Source organism: Otolemur garnettii, unplaced genomic scaffold (assembly GCF_000181295.1).
Source record: "Otolemur garnettii isolate 467f Iridium unplaced genomic scaffold, OtoGar3 scaffold00126, whole genome shotgun sequence".
NCBI classification, from domain to species: Eukaryota; Metazoa; Chordata; class Mammalia; order Primates; family Galagidae; genus Otolemur; species Otolemur garnettii.
This window is the reverse complement of record NW_003852521.1, coordinates 4,870,609-4,883,445: the sequence shown is the minus strand read 5'-3', so window position 1 is coordinate 4,883,445 and position 12,837 is coordinate 4,870,609. Positions and strand designations below refer to the sequence as shown.

At 42.6% G+C, this 12,837-nt stretch overlaps 1 protein-coding gene across 2 annotated transcripts in view; it reads right to left on the bottom strand.

The window, feature by feature from the left end:
- The window catches only part of RMND1 (required for meiotic nuclear division 1 homolog), a 37,591-nt gene that overhangs the window by 17,016 nt on the left and 7,738 nt on the right, over positions 1–12,837 (bottom strand). The window contains exons 1-3 of one of the 2 annotated variants that reach the window (XM_023517942.1): positions 8,634–9,201; positions 6,380–6,488; positions 2,711–2,786 (exon numbers count right to left, since the gene is read on the bottom strand). In XM_023517942.1, the coding sequence (XP_023373710.1) occupies positions 2,711–2,786; positions 6,380–6,482 (179 nt within the window). In that variant the 5' untranslated portion in view covers positions 6,483–6,488; positions 8,634–9,201. Of the gene's footprint in view, positions 1–2,710; positions 2,787–6,379; positions 6,489–8,633; positions 9,202–12,837 lie in introns of those variants that run through there. The other variant, XM_012810115.2, reaches the window with a different exon arrangement.

Here is a 12,837-nt window from a genome sequence, read left to right as displayed (position 1 = left end):
AAAAAAAAAAAAAAAATCCATGATTACTCAACATGCCTGTGGAACTGACAGCTATTACTGTAGTACTACAGAACTTCAAGTATCTAGACACATACTCGCTTCAATTCTGATCCACATAAGTCAGAAATTTTTTTGAGACCTTGCCTAAGCTCTCTGCTGTGGGCAAAGAATAACTGATGATGCTTTTAATAATTGTGTAATAAAGCGACTGAGATCAGTTACAGCCTCAGCTGGCTAAAAGCCTCTATGGAAAAATGCCACCCATCCTTACAGGGCTTAGCACAGAACTACAGTGAAGCCACAGGAGGCTTTGTGAATCTGATTCTGGCTTTGACAGAATTTAAAGCCTAAAACTATAAATGCAGTTGTTCATTTTCTGAAGTTTGACGTGTTCAGTTTTTTTAGGTGTTAAATGAGTTGTGGCTCTGAATTCCTGTATTAAGGGAAGGAATGTGGCAATGGAAGACAGGTAAAAATATGAGGGCCCTGTTTCACCCTTTAAACACTTGTTAAGTAAAGTGCTTAATAAATGAGTGAGCCTGTGCTTTTTTTTTTTGTTTGTTTTTGTTTTTTGAGATAGAGCCTCAAGCTATTCCCCTAGCTAGAGTGTTGTTGCATCATAGCTCACAGCAACCTCCAACTCCTGGGCTCAAGCGAGTCTCCTGCCTCAGCCTCCCAAGTAGCTGGGACCACAGGTGCCCGCCACAATGCCAGGCTATTTTTTGGTTGTAGCCATCATTGTTGTTTGGCGGGCCCAGGCTGGATTTGAACCCACCACCTTAGGTGTACGTGGCTGGCGCCTTAGCCACTTGAGCCACAGGTGCTGAGCCGAGCCTATGCTTTGTATTTGGGATAAAATGGTTAAGTATGATCTATTTCCTATCCTCAATCTAGAAAAGACTGACACTTGGACCCCCAGTTACAATAGTGTATGATGAGTGCATAAGAGAGCTCTGTGGGGTAACAGCATACATGGTTGTACAGGGCTGTGCATCAGAGGGACACCTCTCCTAAGAACCAGCAGGGCTGTCAAATGAGAAAACGAGAGGAGCCTACAGAGAGAGGGACGCGCGGGCTCAGGGAGGACAGGGGAGGGAGTGTCAGAATAAATAGCTGGTGGCTGCTGGACTGTGGCCACACACACAGACTAGGGGTGGGTGGGCAGGCAGGCAGGGAGACCAGTCAGCAACCTGCCGCAAGAACCCAGGACAGGGTCTCAGGATACGGCCTCACGAGAGGGTATTTCAAACCATAGCCACGGTATCAGTTCAGAGAATCACTTTTAGGCAGAAGAGAGGGCTAGTGCATTACACTCTCCTTTTTCTAGAGCCACGTGAGCAGTTAGGGGCTCAGAATCCACATGTGGCTACTGAACACTTAAAAGATGCCCGGTGTACACTGGGATGGGCTCTGAGTGTGACATACACAGCAGACTTCAAAGATTTAGCATGAAGGGAGGAGTGGAAAAATCTCATTAATTACTAATTACACGTTGAAATGACAGTATTTTACATATGTTGGATTAAATAAAATACGCTAACATTTCAAGAAGCATGGGATATCTGTGTCATTCAAAGTTAATTTCATCTTTCAAAAAAATTTTTTTAATGAGGTCACTAGAAAATGTATCTACAGATACATACAAATATATATGTATCTCGACTGGATTTCTAGAGGTCCTCAGAAACCTAAACTCCTCCCTTGAGGGAGGGATGCTATTATTCTACTTGGACTAAATTTGAAATTTTGAATATCTCTAAGACAGGGTCAAAGGCAGGGAGGCACTGAAGGGAATACAGATAGGGTCTCCGGTTACCATCAACTGTAAGGACCATGACCACAAAAGCGTTACTCAAGTTTGGGTTCTGATGGGCGGCCCAGGAGCTTTTGTTCTGCCACTTACTAGTCTCAAGACTATGGGTAATTCACTTCATCCTTCTGACCGTTTCCTGAGCTGCCAAATGAGAATAACTGACCTTCCTCAAGCATAGTGAGGACAATACGACGTTACTTTGCCTGGTTGCTACACGTGTTATCATTAGTACCCCCAGTCAGCTACTTGGGAGGATTTGGTATTAAGACAAACTTTAAATAAAAGAAGTGTATTTGAGTCATGGTCTCAATTTAAAGTCTCTAGAGAAGAAAGGGGGTGCTGAAACCTCAGCTAAAGAGCTGCAGAAAGAAAGAAAGAAAAAAGGAAGAAATTGGCAGAGGAAAAGACAAGCTGGGGAGGTAGCCTGAGTTTGAAAAGGGTCAAAGATGAAGGAGAAGGAGGATGCTTTACATGAACTTAGCCCATGTCAATCTACATTTACCAAGAAAGCCAAACCAGGGGAAGATTATTTGTTTAAAAAATTCTTTATTTCACAGCCAGGTGTTATGGCAGGCGCCTGTAGTCCCAGCTACTTGGGAGGCTGAGGCAAGAGAAATGCTTAAGCCTGAAAATTTGAGGTTTCTGTAAGCTCTAACATAGGGAGACTCTGTCTTTAAAAAAAAAAACGCATAAGAGGATTTACCAGAAAATTCCTGTGACAACTCTCCTAGATCAAATAAAAATCATCTGATAAATGATAATCTGATAATCATCTGATAAATCGAATCACAAATACATTTTCAATATTCATAATTAAGAGAGGTACACCTGCACTTTTAAAGAACAAAATTACTTGCCACAAACCTATCTCCCAGTAAGACTTCTTCCCTGTCTTACCTGAAGAAGAATACTGTTCCAGGATCGCCTTCTTTTGCAGAATTTCCCACACCCATCACCAAAATATTTGCTGCATCTGTGATTTTAAAGAAATGAACAAAAAACTATGTTACAAGGTACCACAAAGTATAAGAGTCACCTATAAATATTTTAATAAAGGACTATGTCTTTATGTATCAAGAAGTATGCTGTAACACAATCTGCATCTTTCCACTAAGCTTTCTGAAAGAATTTAATACATAAAAATGAAAATATGACCATGAGGAAAAATGGCCACCATAATTACTTTCATGTAACATTCAACAACCTGTGATATTATTTGTGCTATTTAAAACTGTTCTCAAACCCATTTTGACTTTTTTTTTTTTTTTTTGAGACAGAGCCTTATGCTGTCCCCCTGGGTAGAGTGCTGTGGCATTACAGCTCATAGCAACCTCCAACTCCTGGGCTCAAGCGAGTCTCCTGCCTCTGCCTCCCAAGTAGCTGGGAGTACAGGCGCCCGCCACAACGCCTGGCCATTCTTTTGGTTGCAGCCATCATTGTTGTTTGGCGGGCCTGGGCTGGGGATTCGAACCTGCCACCTTAGGTGTATGTGGCTGGTGCCTTAGCCGCTTGAGCCACAGGCACCGAGCCCAGTTCCTTTTTTTAAGACAGGTTCTCACTCTATTGCCCAGGCTGGAGTACAATGGTGCATCATACTCACAGCAACCTCAAATTCCTGGCTCAAATGATCCTCCTGCCTCAGCCTCCCAAGTAGCTGGGAGTACAGGCGCCCGCCACAACGCCTGGCCATTCTTTTGGTTGCAGCCATCATTGTTGTTTGGCGGGCCTGGGCTGGGGATTCGAACCTGCCACCTTAGGTGTATGTGGCTGGTGCCTTAGCCGCTTGAGCCACAGGCACCGAGCCCAGTTCCTTTTTTTAAGACAGGTTCTCACTCTATTGCCCAGGCTGGAGTACAATGGTGCATCATACTCACAGCAACCTCAAATTCCTGGCTCAAATGATCCTCCTGCCTCAGCCTCCCAAGTAGCTACACTACCATGCCTCGCTAATTATTTTTTTCATGAGACAGAGTGTCACTCTGTTGCCCCCAGTGCTGGAGTCATAGCTGACAACCTCAAACTGTAGGGTTCAGGCAATGATCCTTTCTCAGCCCCCTGAGTAGCTGGGACTACAGGTGCCTGCCACAATGTCCAGCTCGTTTTTCTATTTTTTCAGTAGAGACCGCGATCTCACTCTTGCTCTGGCTGGTCTTGATCTCTTTGGCTCAAGTAATCCACTAGCCTCAGCCTCCCAGAGTGCTAGGATTACAGGCGTGAGCCACCGCATCTGGCCCATGCCTGGCTAATCTTTAAAAATTTTTTCTTTGGAGAGACAGGGTCTCGCATTGCCCATGCTGGTCTTGAACTCCTAGCCTCAAGTGACCCTCCTGCCTTGGCCACTGTACCTAGCCCCAATTCATAATTATTAAAGTCTTAGGTTTAGTACAATTAAGCTTTGAATTAAACTTTTTTCTACAAGATTAATTTAAAATATGAAGTATTAATGTAGTCTCTGCTTTTAAATACCATTTTATTAGTAATATAATTTCAATATTCCCAAATTACTCATTCTCCTTAATTTTAACTTATACAAAGTGTGGGGAACAGAAAATATAAAAAGATAAAGATACTAACCATTTCAGAACATATCTGATTTCAAGTCTAATCGTGAGAACTACCACTACAGCCACCTGTAACTATTTAAAATGTTTAATCTTTTTGGTTTGGCACTTGTAGCTCAGCGGTTGGGGCGCCACGTACACAGGTGCTGGCAGGTTTGAACCTGGTCCGGAGCCTACTGAACAATGACAACTGCAAAAAAAAAAATAGCCAGGTGTTGTGGCAGGTGCTTGTAGTTCCAGCCACTTGGGAGGCTGAGGCAGGAGAATTGCTTAAGCTCAAGAGTTTGAAGTTGCTGTGAGCTGTGATGCCACAATACTCTACCCAGGGTGACATAGTAAGACTCTGTCTCAAAAAAAAAAAAAATTTGTTTTTATCTTTTCAATATTGAATATTATTAAATATATACTAATATATCCATACTTATTAACAAGTAGTTACTTTACATAGTAACATTTATCATCAGTCATTAGTATATATCCCATAATGTAAATTATGGATAACGCATGCTAATAGAGCAATTAACAAATATACTATCATTCATTTGTAAATACTACATTCAGTAGGGCGGCGCCTGTGGCTCAAGGAGTAGGGCACCAGCCCCATATCCTGGAGGTGGCGGGTTGAAACCCGCCCTGGCCCAAAACTGTAACAACAACAAGAAAAAAACAAAAACAAAAACAAAAAACCCCAACTATATACAGTATAATTTCTTGACCCAAAACTAAGATCCTCAAAGCTTCAGAATTCCTGGTAGAGGTGGGGGAATTAGACAGTGACCACATCCTAACTACCTTTTTTCCTGTGAACTCTCACGTTCCTACCTACTACATCCTGCACAGGGCGAAATTTGCTCACATAGCCAAAAGCAACGTAAATTAGACGGAACAGACCCAGGGCAAAGAAGCCCTCCTCTCTGCACTGCACAAGGCCATACTTCTGGCTGTCTTCTGTCAGGCAACAATACCCTGAGCAATTTTTCATTTTAGGGGCTCTGGCCAGAGCTGTGTTTCTTAGTCAACTATGCTTGTTTTTGTCATCAAACAGCACAGTCTGCTCAGATCATCAGGGCTGAAAATGCACGACATTGCAACTGTTTCTTACGAGATTAACAACTCCTAAGAATTTTCTTTGTAGCAGGGATTGCTACCTTCAGGCAAATTCTTAAATTTTCTGAGTAGGGCTATCCTGATTTCACTGTAGAATTCTCTTCCATCAAAATGTTCTAAGTTATTTATTTTTTAATGTAAAGCGGGCTATTTTCTTAAGAATCCCTCCTGGCTTGGCGCCTGTGGCTCAAGCTGCTAAGGCGCCAGCCACATACACCTAAGGTGGTGGGTTCGAATCCCCAGCCCGGGCCCGCCAAACAACAATGATGGCTGCAACCAAAAAATGTCCAGGCGTTGTGGCGGGCACCTGTAGTCCCAGCTACTTGGGAGGCTGAGGCAGGAGACTCGCTTGAGCCCAGGAGTTGGAGGTTGCTGTGAGCTGTGATGCCATGGTACTCTACCCAGGGGGATAGCTTGAGGCTCCGTCTCAAAAAAAAAAAAAAAAAAAGAATCCTTCCTGATACTACCCTAAAATTCTCAGTTATGTTTAATTTTTTTTAATGATCATATTTTATTACAGATCAACAGTTATAAAATATTAGACTGAACTGGTAAATTTTTTAAGGTAAGCGCTCTTCTCATTTCTAAGAATTTCATAGTTCTTCTGCAATATGGAAGTAACTTTTTAATGTCATAGAAACGCCACAGCATGACTTTTTGACCACCCTAGTGACAGAGATCCTATAAAGCATAATAAATATTTACTCTGAGAACTATGTTCTCCATAAATACATTTTATTTTCATTATGTCATTTGTATGAAGAGATTCAACACCACTTTTATGATACAATCCTTTCAAAAAAAGTGAAATGTGAACAAATGTACACTTTAAAGAGCATCAGAAAAAAATTATCTAATACATTTTAACATACTTGGCCCCAGGTTCAAGAAGAAGTACCTCTAGGCAAGCTTGTTACTTCCACGTATCCATGGGAGGCCAGATCCTGAGACAGATTTCCCAGGTGATACTCATCTGCCGTGGCGAATGCTGTGCACTGCATCAGGTCCTGTTTCGGGGAGACGAGCACAACACGGGTTACCTGGAGGCTCAGCGGAACACCATTACGCAAAGCTAATGCTCTGTGTTTTCTTCAGACATCTCAAAGCGTCACACCCGGGATCGCACTGAGGACGAAGAGGACAAGTGACATGGAGACAAATCTCAGCTCAACCTACAGAAGAACTTGCTCCTGCTAGTCAAAAACATGGAACGGGTTATCCTGAAGGGGAAACCACTTCCTCACCGGTAGTGTTTCCAGCACAGTCTGAACAAAAGATACGGGGAGGATTGGGGCATCATATCAGTGAATGGATGAAACGGTATTTAAAGTCTCCCCAACCCTGAGTTTCCATGACTTTTTTTTCAAAGCAACTTTAGTATTTGAGGTGATTTTCTAATTTCTCACTAGCCTTGTACAGGCAGAGTCCTTTAAATCCCCAGAGGAGTTACAGTATTTCTACTCTGGTTAATGATACTAAACAAAAATGATACTATAACCTGCAAACTCCGAATGTGTCCTGGTTTGGGTAGCACTCTGGCGCATGCGCTGTTGAGTCTCACCCACGTATACATGTGGATATTCACGTGTCTACACAACAGACATACGGTACACTGGATGGCCCAATGCACTGTTTTTTTCCAACTATGGGGCACAACCTATTAGTGAGCTACGATATCAGTTTAGTTGGCCCAAACCACTTTTTCAAAAAATAGAATGAAAATAGGAAATATTACAGTGCATTACTCATAGTAAATGCATAGGAAGTTTTCTGTCACATATATAAGTTGGCTTACTATGTGTGTAGAATGTTAAATACATTTCTTACTATGGGATGAGGTGAACGAAGTTTAACAGTTAGGATTTCAGACATAGAATTTAATGAAAATGAAATAGTAACCAGGATGAATAACAAGATTAACAACAATGCCTACTTTATAGGGTTACCATGTAGTTTAAACAAGCTGACGTCTGTAAACTGCTCAGGACTGCTCAACATTTGTTGATTTTAGTTGGTCAAAAGAAGTTTATGAGTCACTAAATCAACATTTATTCTTAGGACTACTCATCTCAGCACCCAAATTCCTTCCCCTTCTGTTACATTCCTACTATGAAATTTCAGAGAAACAGTGTATTAATTCCTTCCTCCCACCTCTGTTTCTTAACTCCTGGCCCCCTCCCAAGAAACAGCCTGACCCTGCTCTGCCTTTCCCTCAGTCCAGTACACGGCTCCAACATGTGGTTTAAAAAGTAGCCGAGGGATAAACAGAGGACTTGAGGACCCATATAAACTGAAAACCTAAAATCAAAAAATCAAAAAAAAAAATCCACTCATAAGCAAAGCAAGTTTAACTCAATTAGAAAATAATTAACGTCAGACAAGCTGAAATTACTTGGGAATGTGAGGATAAATGGATAGAGCCCCCTCATTATTAGGAGATAACAGAAAAGCTAATTTGCCTAGTCCCACAAGAAAGTAAGAACACACCAATATATAAGCACATGGATCAAGAGAGTTGAAGCCTATTTCTTGCAGTATGGGGATCAGGTATGTGCTTAAGGTTTAGAGCTACAAGCCTGAGCTGTTCCTTCCAAGGCTCTACGGTGGAGTTACTATTCAACAAGTACAGAGATTAACCTGAGTTACTATTTAACAAGTACAGAGATCAACCTGGCTGAAAACAACGGAGTCCTGCTGGGAGGTGCCCGGTAGGACCACAGCAGGCAGGCTCTACTCTGAGACCTGACACATCTACTCAAGCTTGCCAGGTAAAATCAGGGTGTATGAAGTTGGATGACAGAATTACTTGTGTGACTGCTACAACTGACACACTTCATTCAGCTGGAGTGGGAGGAGCAAGAGGCATAAAAAGGAGGTGAAAAGTTAGTCCAGGGAAGGGTCCTCCAGGAACTATGCTGAAAACGGTAGAGGCTGCCTCTTTCCGGAATCAGTTGTAAACTGGCAGCTTGGAGAGCCATCCAACTCAAGAGTTGACCTACATGGCACTTCCAAAATTGAGCTGTCAACCACAAATTGAGAGATTTCATACAAAGTCCAGATTTCTACCATTTCTCACCCACGTAGAAAATTTGGCACTAATGACCCAGGATAGAGTCGGGGGACCCAGGTGTTCCCACCCCCGCAGTCCCTACCTCTCCCGTTGTCTCAGGCCTGCTTCCCCACCGTTCACGTCACTGGTCAGGCCCATCTGTGCCAAAAATGCACATTATTTTGAATTCTTCATGATGGGGCTGGACAAGTCACTCGATCACTATTTTTATGAGAAAAACATATTCTGAACTCTAGATAGATGAATAAACCCAATGTTTTTACTTAGTCGCTCCAAGGATCTTTGTTGTCAGTTTCCCGGACTGTCACCTCCCCTCTCTCAATATCTCCTGTTTAGTTGGACTTGAAGTTCTGTCCAATGCAGTGTGCACAGCTCATCACACCACTTTGTCTCCTCCTCAAAATTCTTGGATCTGAGTCTCTGTTTCACTTGTGGGCTGCTTCTATTATTAGATGATTCACGAGACGATTTACAACTTTTAAAATTTGACTTTTTAGACATCGTTTCGTTTTGCTTCATTTGCTTTTAAATTTCAAGTTTTTATTTAGGCTCATTTGGTAAAGGGAAAAAGAACTGCAAAGTGTCTTGACTGTCTTTTTTTCCTACTAATCACAAGTGCTGTTAATTTAAAAAGCTTTCATTTTCCTAAACGTCTTTCTGGATCTTTTTTTTTTTGAGACAGAGCCTCAAGCTGTCACCCTGGGTACAGTGCAGTGGCATCACAGCTCACAGAAACCTCCAACTCCGGGGCTCAAGCGTCTCCTGCCTCCACTTCCCAAGTAGCTGGGACCATAGGCACCCGCCATAACGCCTGGCCATTTTTTGGTTGCAGCCATCGTTGTTTGGCGGGCTCAGGCTGGATTCGAACCCACCATCTTAGGTGTATGTGGCTGGCACCTTAGCCACTTGAGCCACAGGCACCAAGCCGTCTTTCTGGATCTTTATAGATACATAAAGCAAATTGTAGGTTTTAGGATGGGGATTAGCCATACTTAAACAGATGTGGCAAACCAACCTAACATAGTTATTAGATTTAGGTCTTTTCTATTTTAATTTGTTAAAAAAAAAAAACCCTCCCAAACAAGAACACCCCAAACCACTGTTTTCGGCGTGTTTGGTTTCTCTGGCAACAGAAGGCATGTTCCAGCAGATGGCGCTATAAACCTACATGCTGCTTGTTTTAGGAACATCACATGCTCTGAGGGAACACTGACCAAAAAAGGCTTGTTTTTATTCATGCTCTATTACTAAAAAAATTAATGTATTATAGCAATGTTGCTCCTATATTACTGAGATTCTATGATGTAATAAGTTTATATTTGGTTTTTGTGCTTGATTCGTGCCCAGAACTCCCAAAATCCTTGTAATGTCCTAAGCAACAGGGGCGATGATAGATAGGAACATTTTTTATCGTGATGTTTGGTCTTTGCCTTTGGTTCCAAACACAGAGCTTCTAAATCCTTTGGAATTTCTTGAGTAACAGGAACATCTTTTAATGAGGTGACTCTGGGTGGGCTCCTGGAGAACATCAAGATGGGGGCTCGATGCCAGAAAGATCAAACCTGGCTTAGAGGCCTGAACTTTGGGCCCCACCTAGCCTCTGGGGGAGGAAGAGGCTGGAGATTAAGTTACTATTATGGCTCAAGCCCACGTGAGGGAACTTGCACAGAAACACCTCAACAGTGAGGTGCAGAGAACTTCCGGGTTGGTCCCTTCATCCACGTGCAGGGAGGGTGATGTCCTTCAACCCCCGAGTTCAGGGTCCTTCCAAACTTTACCCTTTGCGCCTCTTCATCTGGCTGCTCATCCATACCCTGTAGGACACCCCTTGTAATAAACTGCTAAACATGCTAAAGGGTTTCCCTGGGTTCTGTGAGGTACTTTAACAAATTATCAAACCCCAGGAGGGAGTCATGGGAGGCCCAGTTTATAGCTGGCTGGTCAGCAGTACAGGTGTCTGCAGGGAGGCAGTCTCATGGACTAAACTCAACTGGGGGGCCTGCAGGAACTCTGGCTACCGGCAGGATTCAGCCGGATTGCAGAACACCCTGCTCCTGTCCAGAGCTAGAGAACCAGTTGATGTGGAGAACAGACCACGTATTTGGTGTCAGAAGTACGGGGATTAGAAATGGATCATATGGCTCGGCGCCTATAGCTCAACCGGCTAAGGCGTCAGCCACGTACACCTAAGGTGGCGGGTTCGAATCCCCAGCCCGGACCCGCCAAACAACAATGACGGCTGCAACCAAAAAATAGCCGGGCGTTGTGGCGGGCGCCTGTGGTCCCAGCTACTTGGGAGGCGGAGGCAAGAGACTCGCTTGAGCCCAGGAGTTGGAGGTTGCTGTGAGCTGTGATGCCACGGCACTCTACCCAGGGGGACAGCTTGAGGCTCTGTCTCAAAAAAAAAAAAAAAAAGAAATGGATCATATTTACTAAGGGAAAAACCCATCTTCTCCCACAATGTATTGATTGGAGATGGAAAAGTTACAAAGCAAAGATAACAGTTTACATTACTAGCATACTACGTTACCCTGTAAGTTTCCTTGATTATAAGCTAGAGTGAGAAATCAATTTATGTACACAGTACATACACAAATGTGTAGACACACCAATAACCATCCACAGAAGCTTTACAAATCAGTATTTTTCTTCATGAGCAATATTTTCTATTCATTTTAAAATAAATGACCAAGAACCCACTAGTAATTTGATAACACATTGTGCTGTAGTCTGACAATGCTCTCCTGTCCCAGGCACTAGCTGCTCAGGCCAGCGGTTCCCACCCTCTGCTGTTCTTCCCCTAAAATACAGCAGAGTAGCACCACGTGCCTGCTGCTCTCAAAAATTCAACTTACAGGGTGTGGGTCGAATACCCATGAGGTTGTGATCTCTGCAAACCAGACCAGGTAAAGATTTAATTATAGGAGACAGTGTGACTAAGGCCTTACTCAGCCAATTCCAAATGCATGGTGCTCAGCACAGGTGAGGGAGCAAGCTCAGGAGCCACTGTGGGAACAAGGCCAGGTACAAACTTTCTGACACATAGTGAGGTCTTTTCCCTTCCTCAGTGAGGAGTGGTAACCAAGGATTCATCAGCCCTATGGTATCCACGTTAAAACTGAGGGGGCCCTCAAGTGGGCAGATGAAAGACAGTCCTCAGTCCTGGGACTATATTACCTTGTCATGCCTCAAGACTGCTTCCTTTATGAAAAGTAAAATCCCCAGAAAACAATGTTCCAGAATTATATTCCCTCTGATCACTTTAGAGATATAGGATTTTCCATTATTTTCCTTTGTTTTTACAAATTCAACATACAGCTTCTGCCAAATTCCACCTGAAGTCATTGTTATATTACATAATGTCTCTTATAAAAGGTCCCATGAAATAAATGATTTCTTAACTTCATTGCTGGAAAGTTTTTCTTAAGTAATTTTTATGTTTTTTTCTGTCTCATCCACAACAATAAACAACAAATAATCTCAGGAGGATTTCCTCTTTAATCACTGAGATTCTCAACACTAAATGTTCAACTAGATCATTTAGGTCATAAAGTAGGTAATTTATTTCTCTGTTCACATTGACTGTTTGCTCTGACTTAAATGTGGAAAGCATTTATTACCTCATTTGAAATGATGCTGAACTTTTAAAAATCTAGCCCAAATCCTTTCCGGAAAAAAAAAAAAAATCTAAAGAAAAGAAAGAAATGGAATTCAGGAAAACTGCTTCCAGTCTATGGACAATCCAAAGAAATAAAGCCTCTGTCATAGTGGAGAACAAATAACTCCAAAAAAAGGACTTCTCTGACTGCATCTGCTTCTTCAGAAACTCGATGCCTTGTGCTGCTAGATACAAGAGAAGAAAAACATGAACTGCTCTTTCCCTTTCTTAGATGTACCCTGTATTCAGGTTTTTACACTTAACATAGGGTGACCAGATTTTAACATCGGTAAGGCGGGACAACATGGGGGGGCAGGGCCGGGGCCGGGGCACGGCAGGGCCTGACAACAATGCAAACTTTGATAAGCAGTTCTCGATAATCACTTCTCAGCAATTATTTGTTATTATTACAGTTTAACATTATAAAATTAACAAAAATAATATAAAACTCATATTCTGGTGAAATAGCCACATGGCAGCCGAAAACCGTATATTCCCTCTTGTTCTCCCACCCGTTCGTGCATTCTTTCCAAAAATCAGGACTTTTTTTTTTTGAGACAGAGCCTCAAGCTATTCCCCTGGGTAGAGTGCTCTGGCATCACAGCTCACAGCAACCTCCAACTCCTGG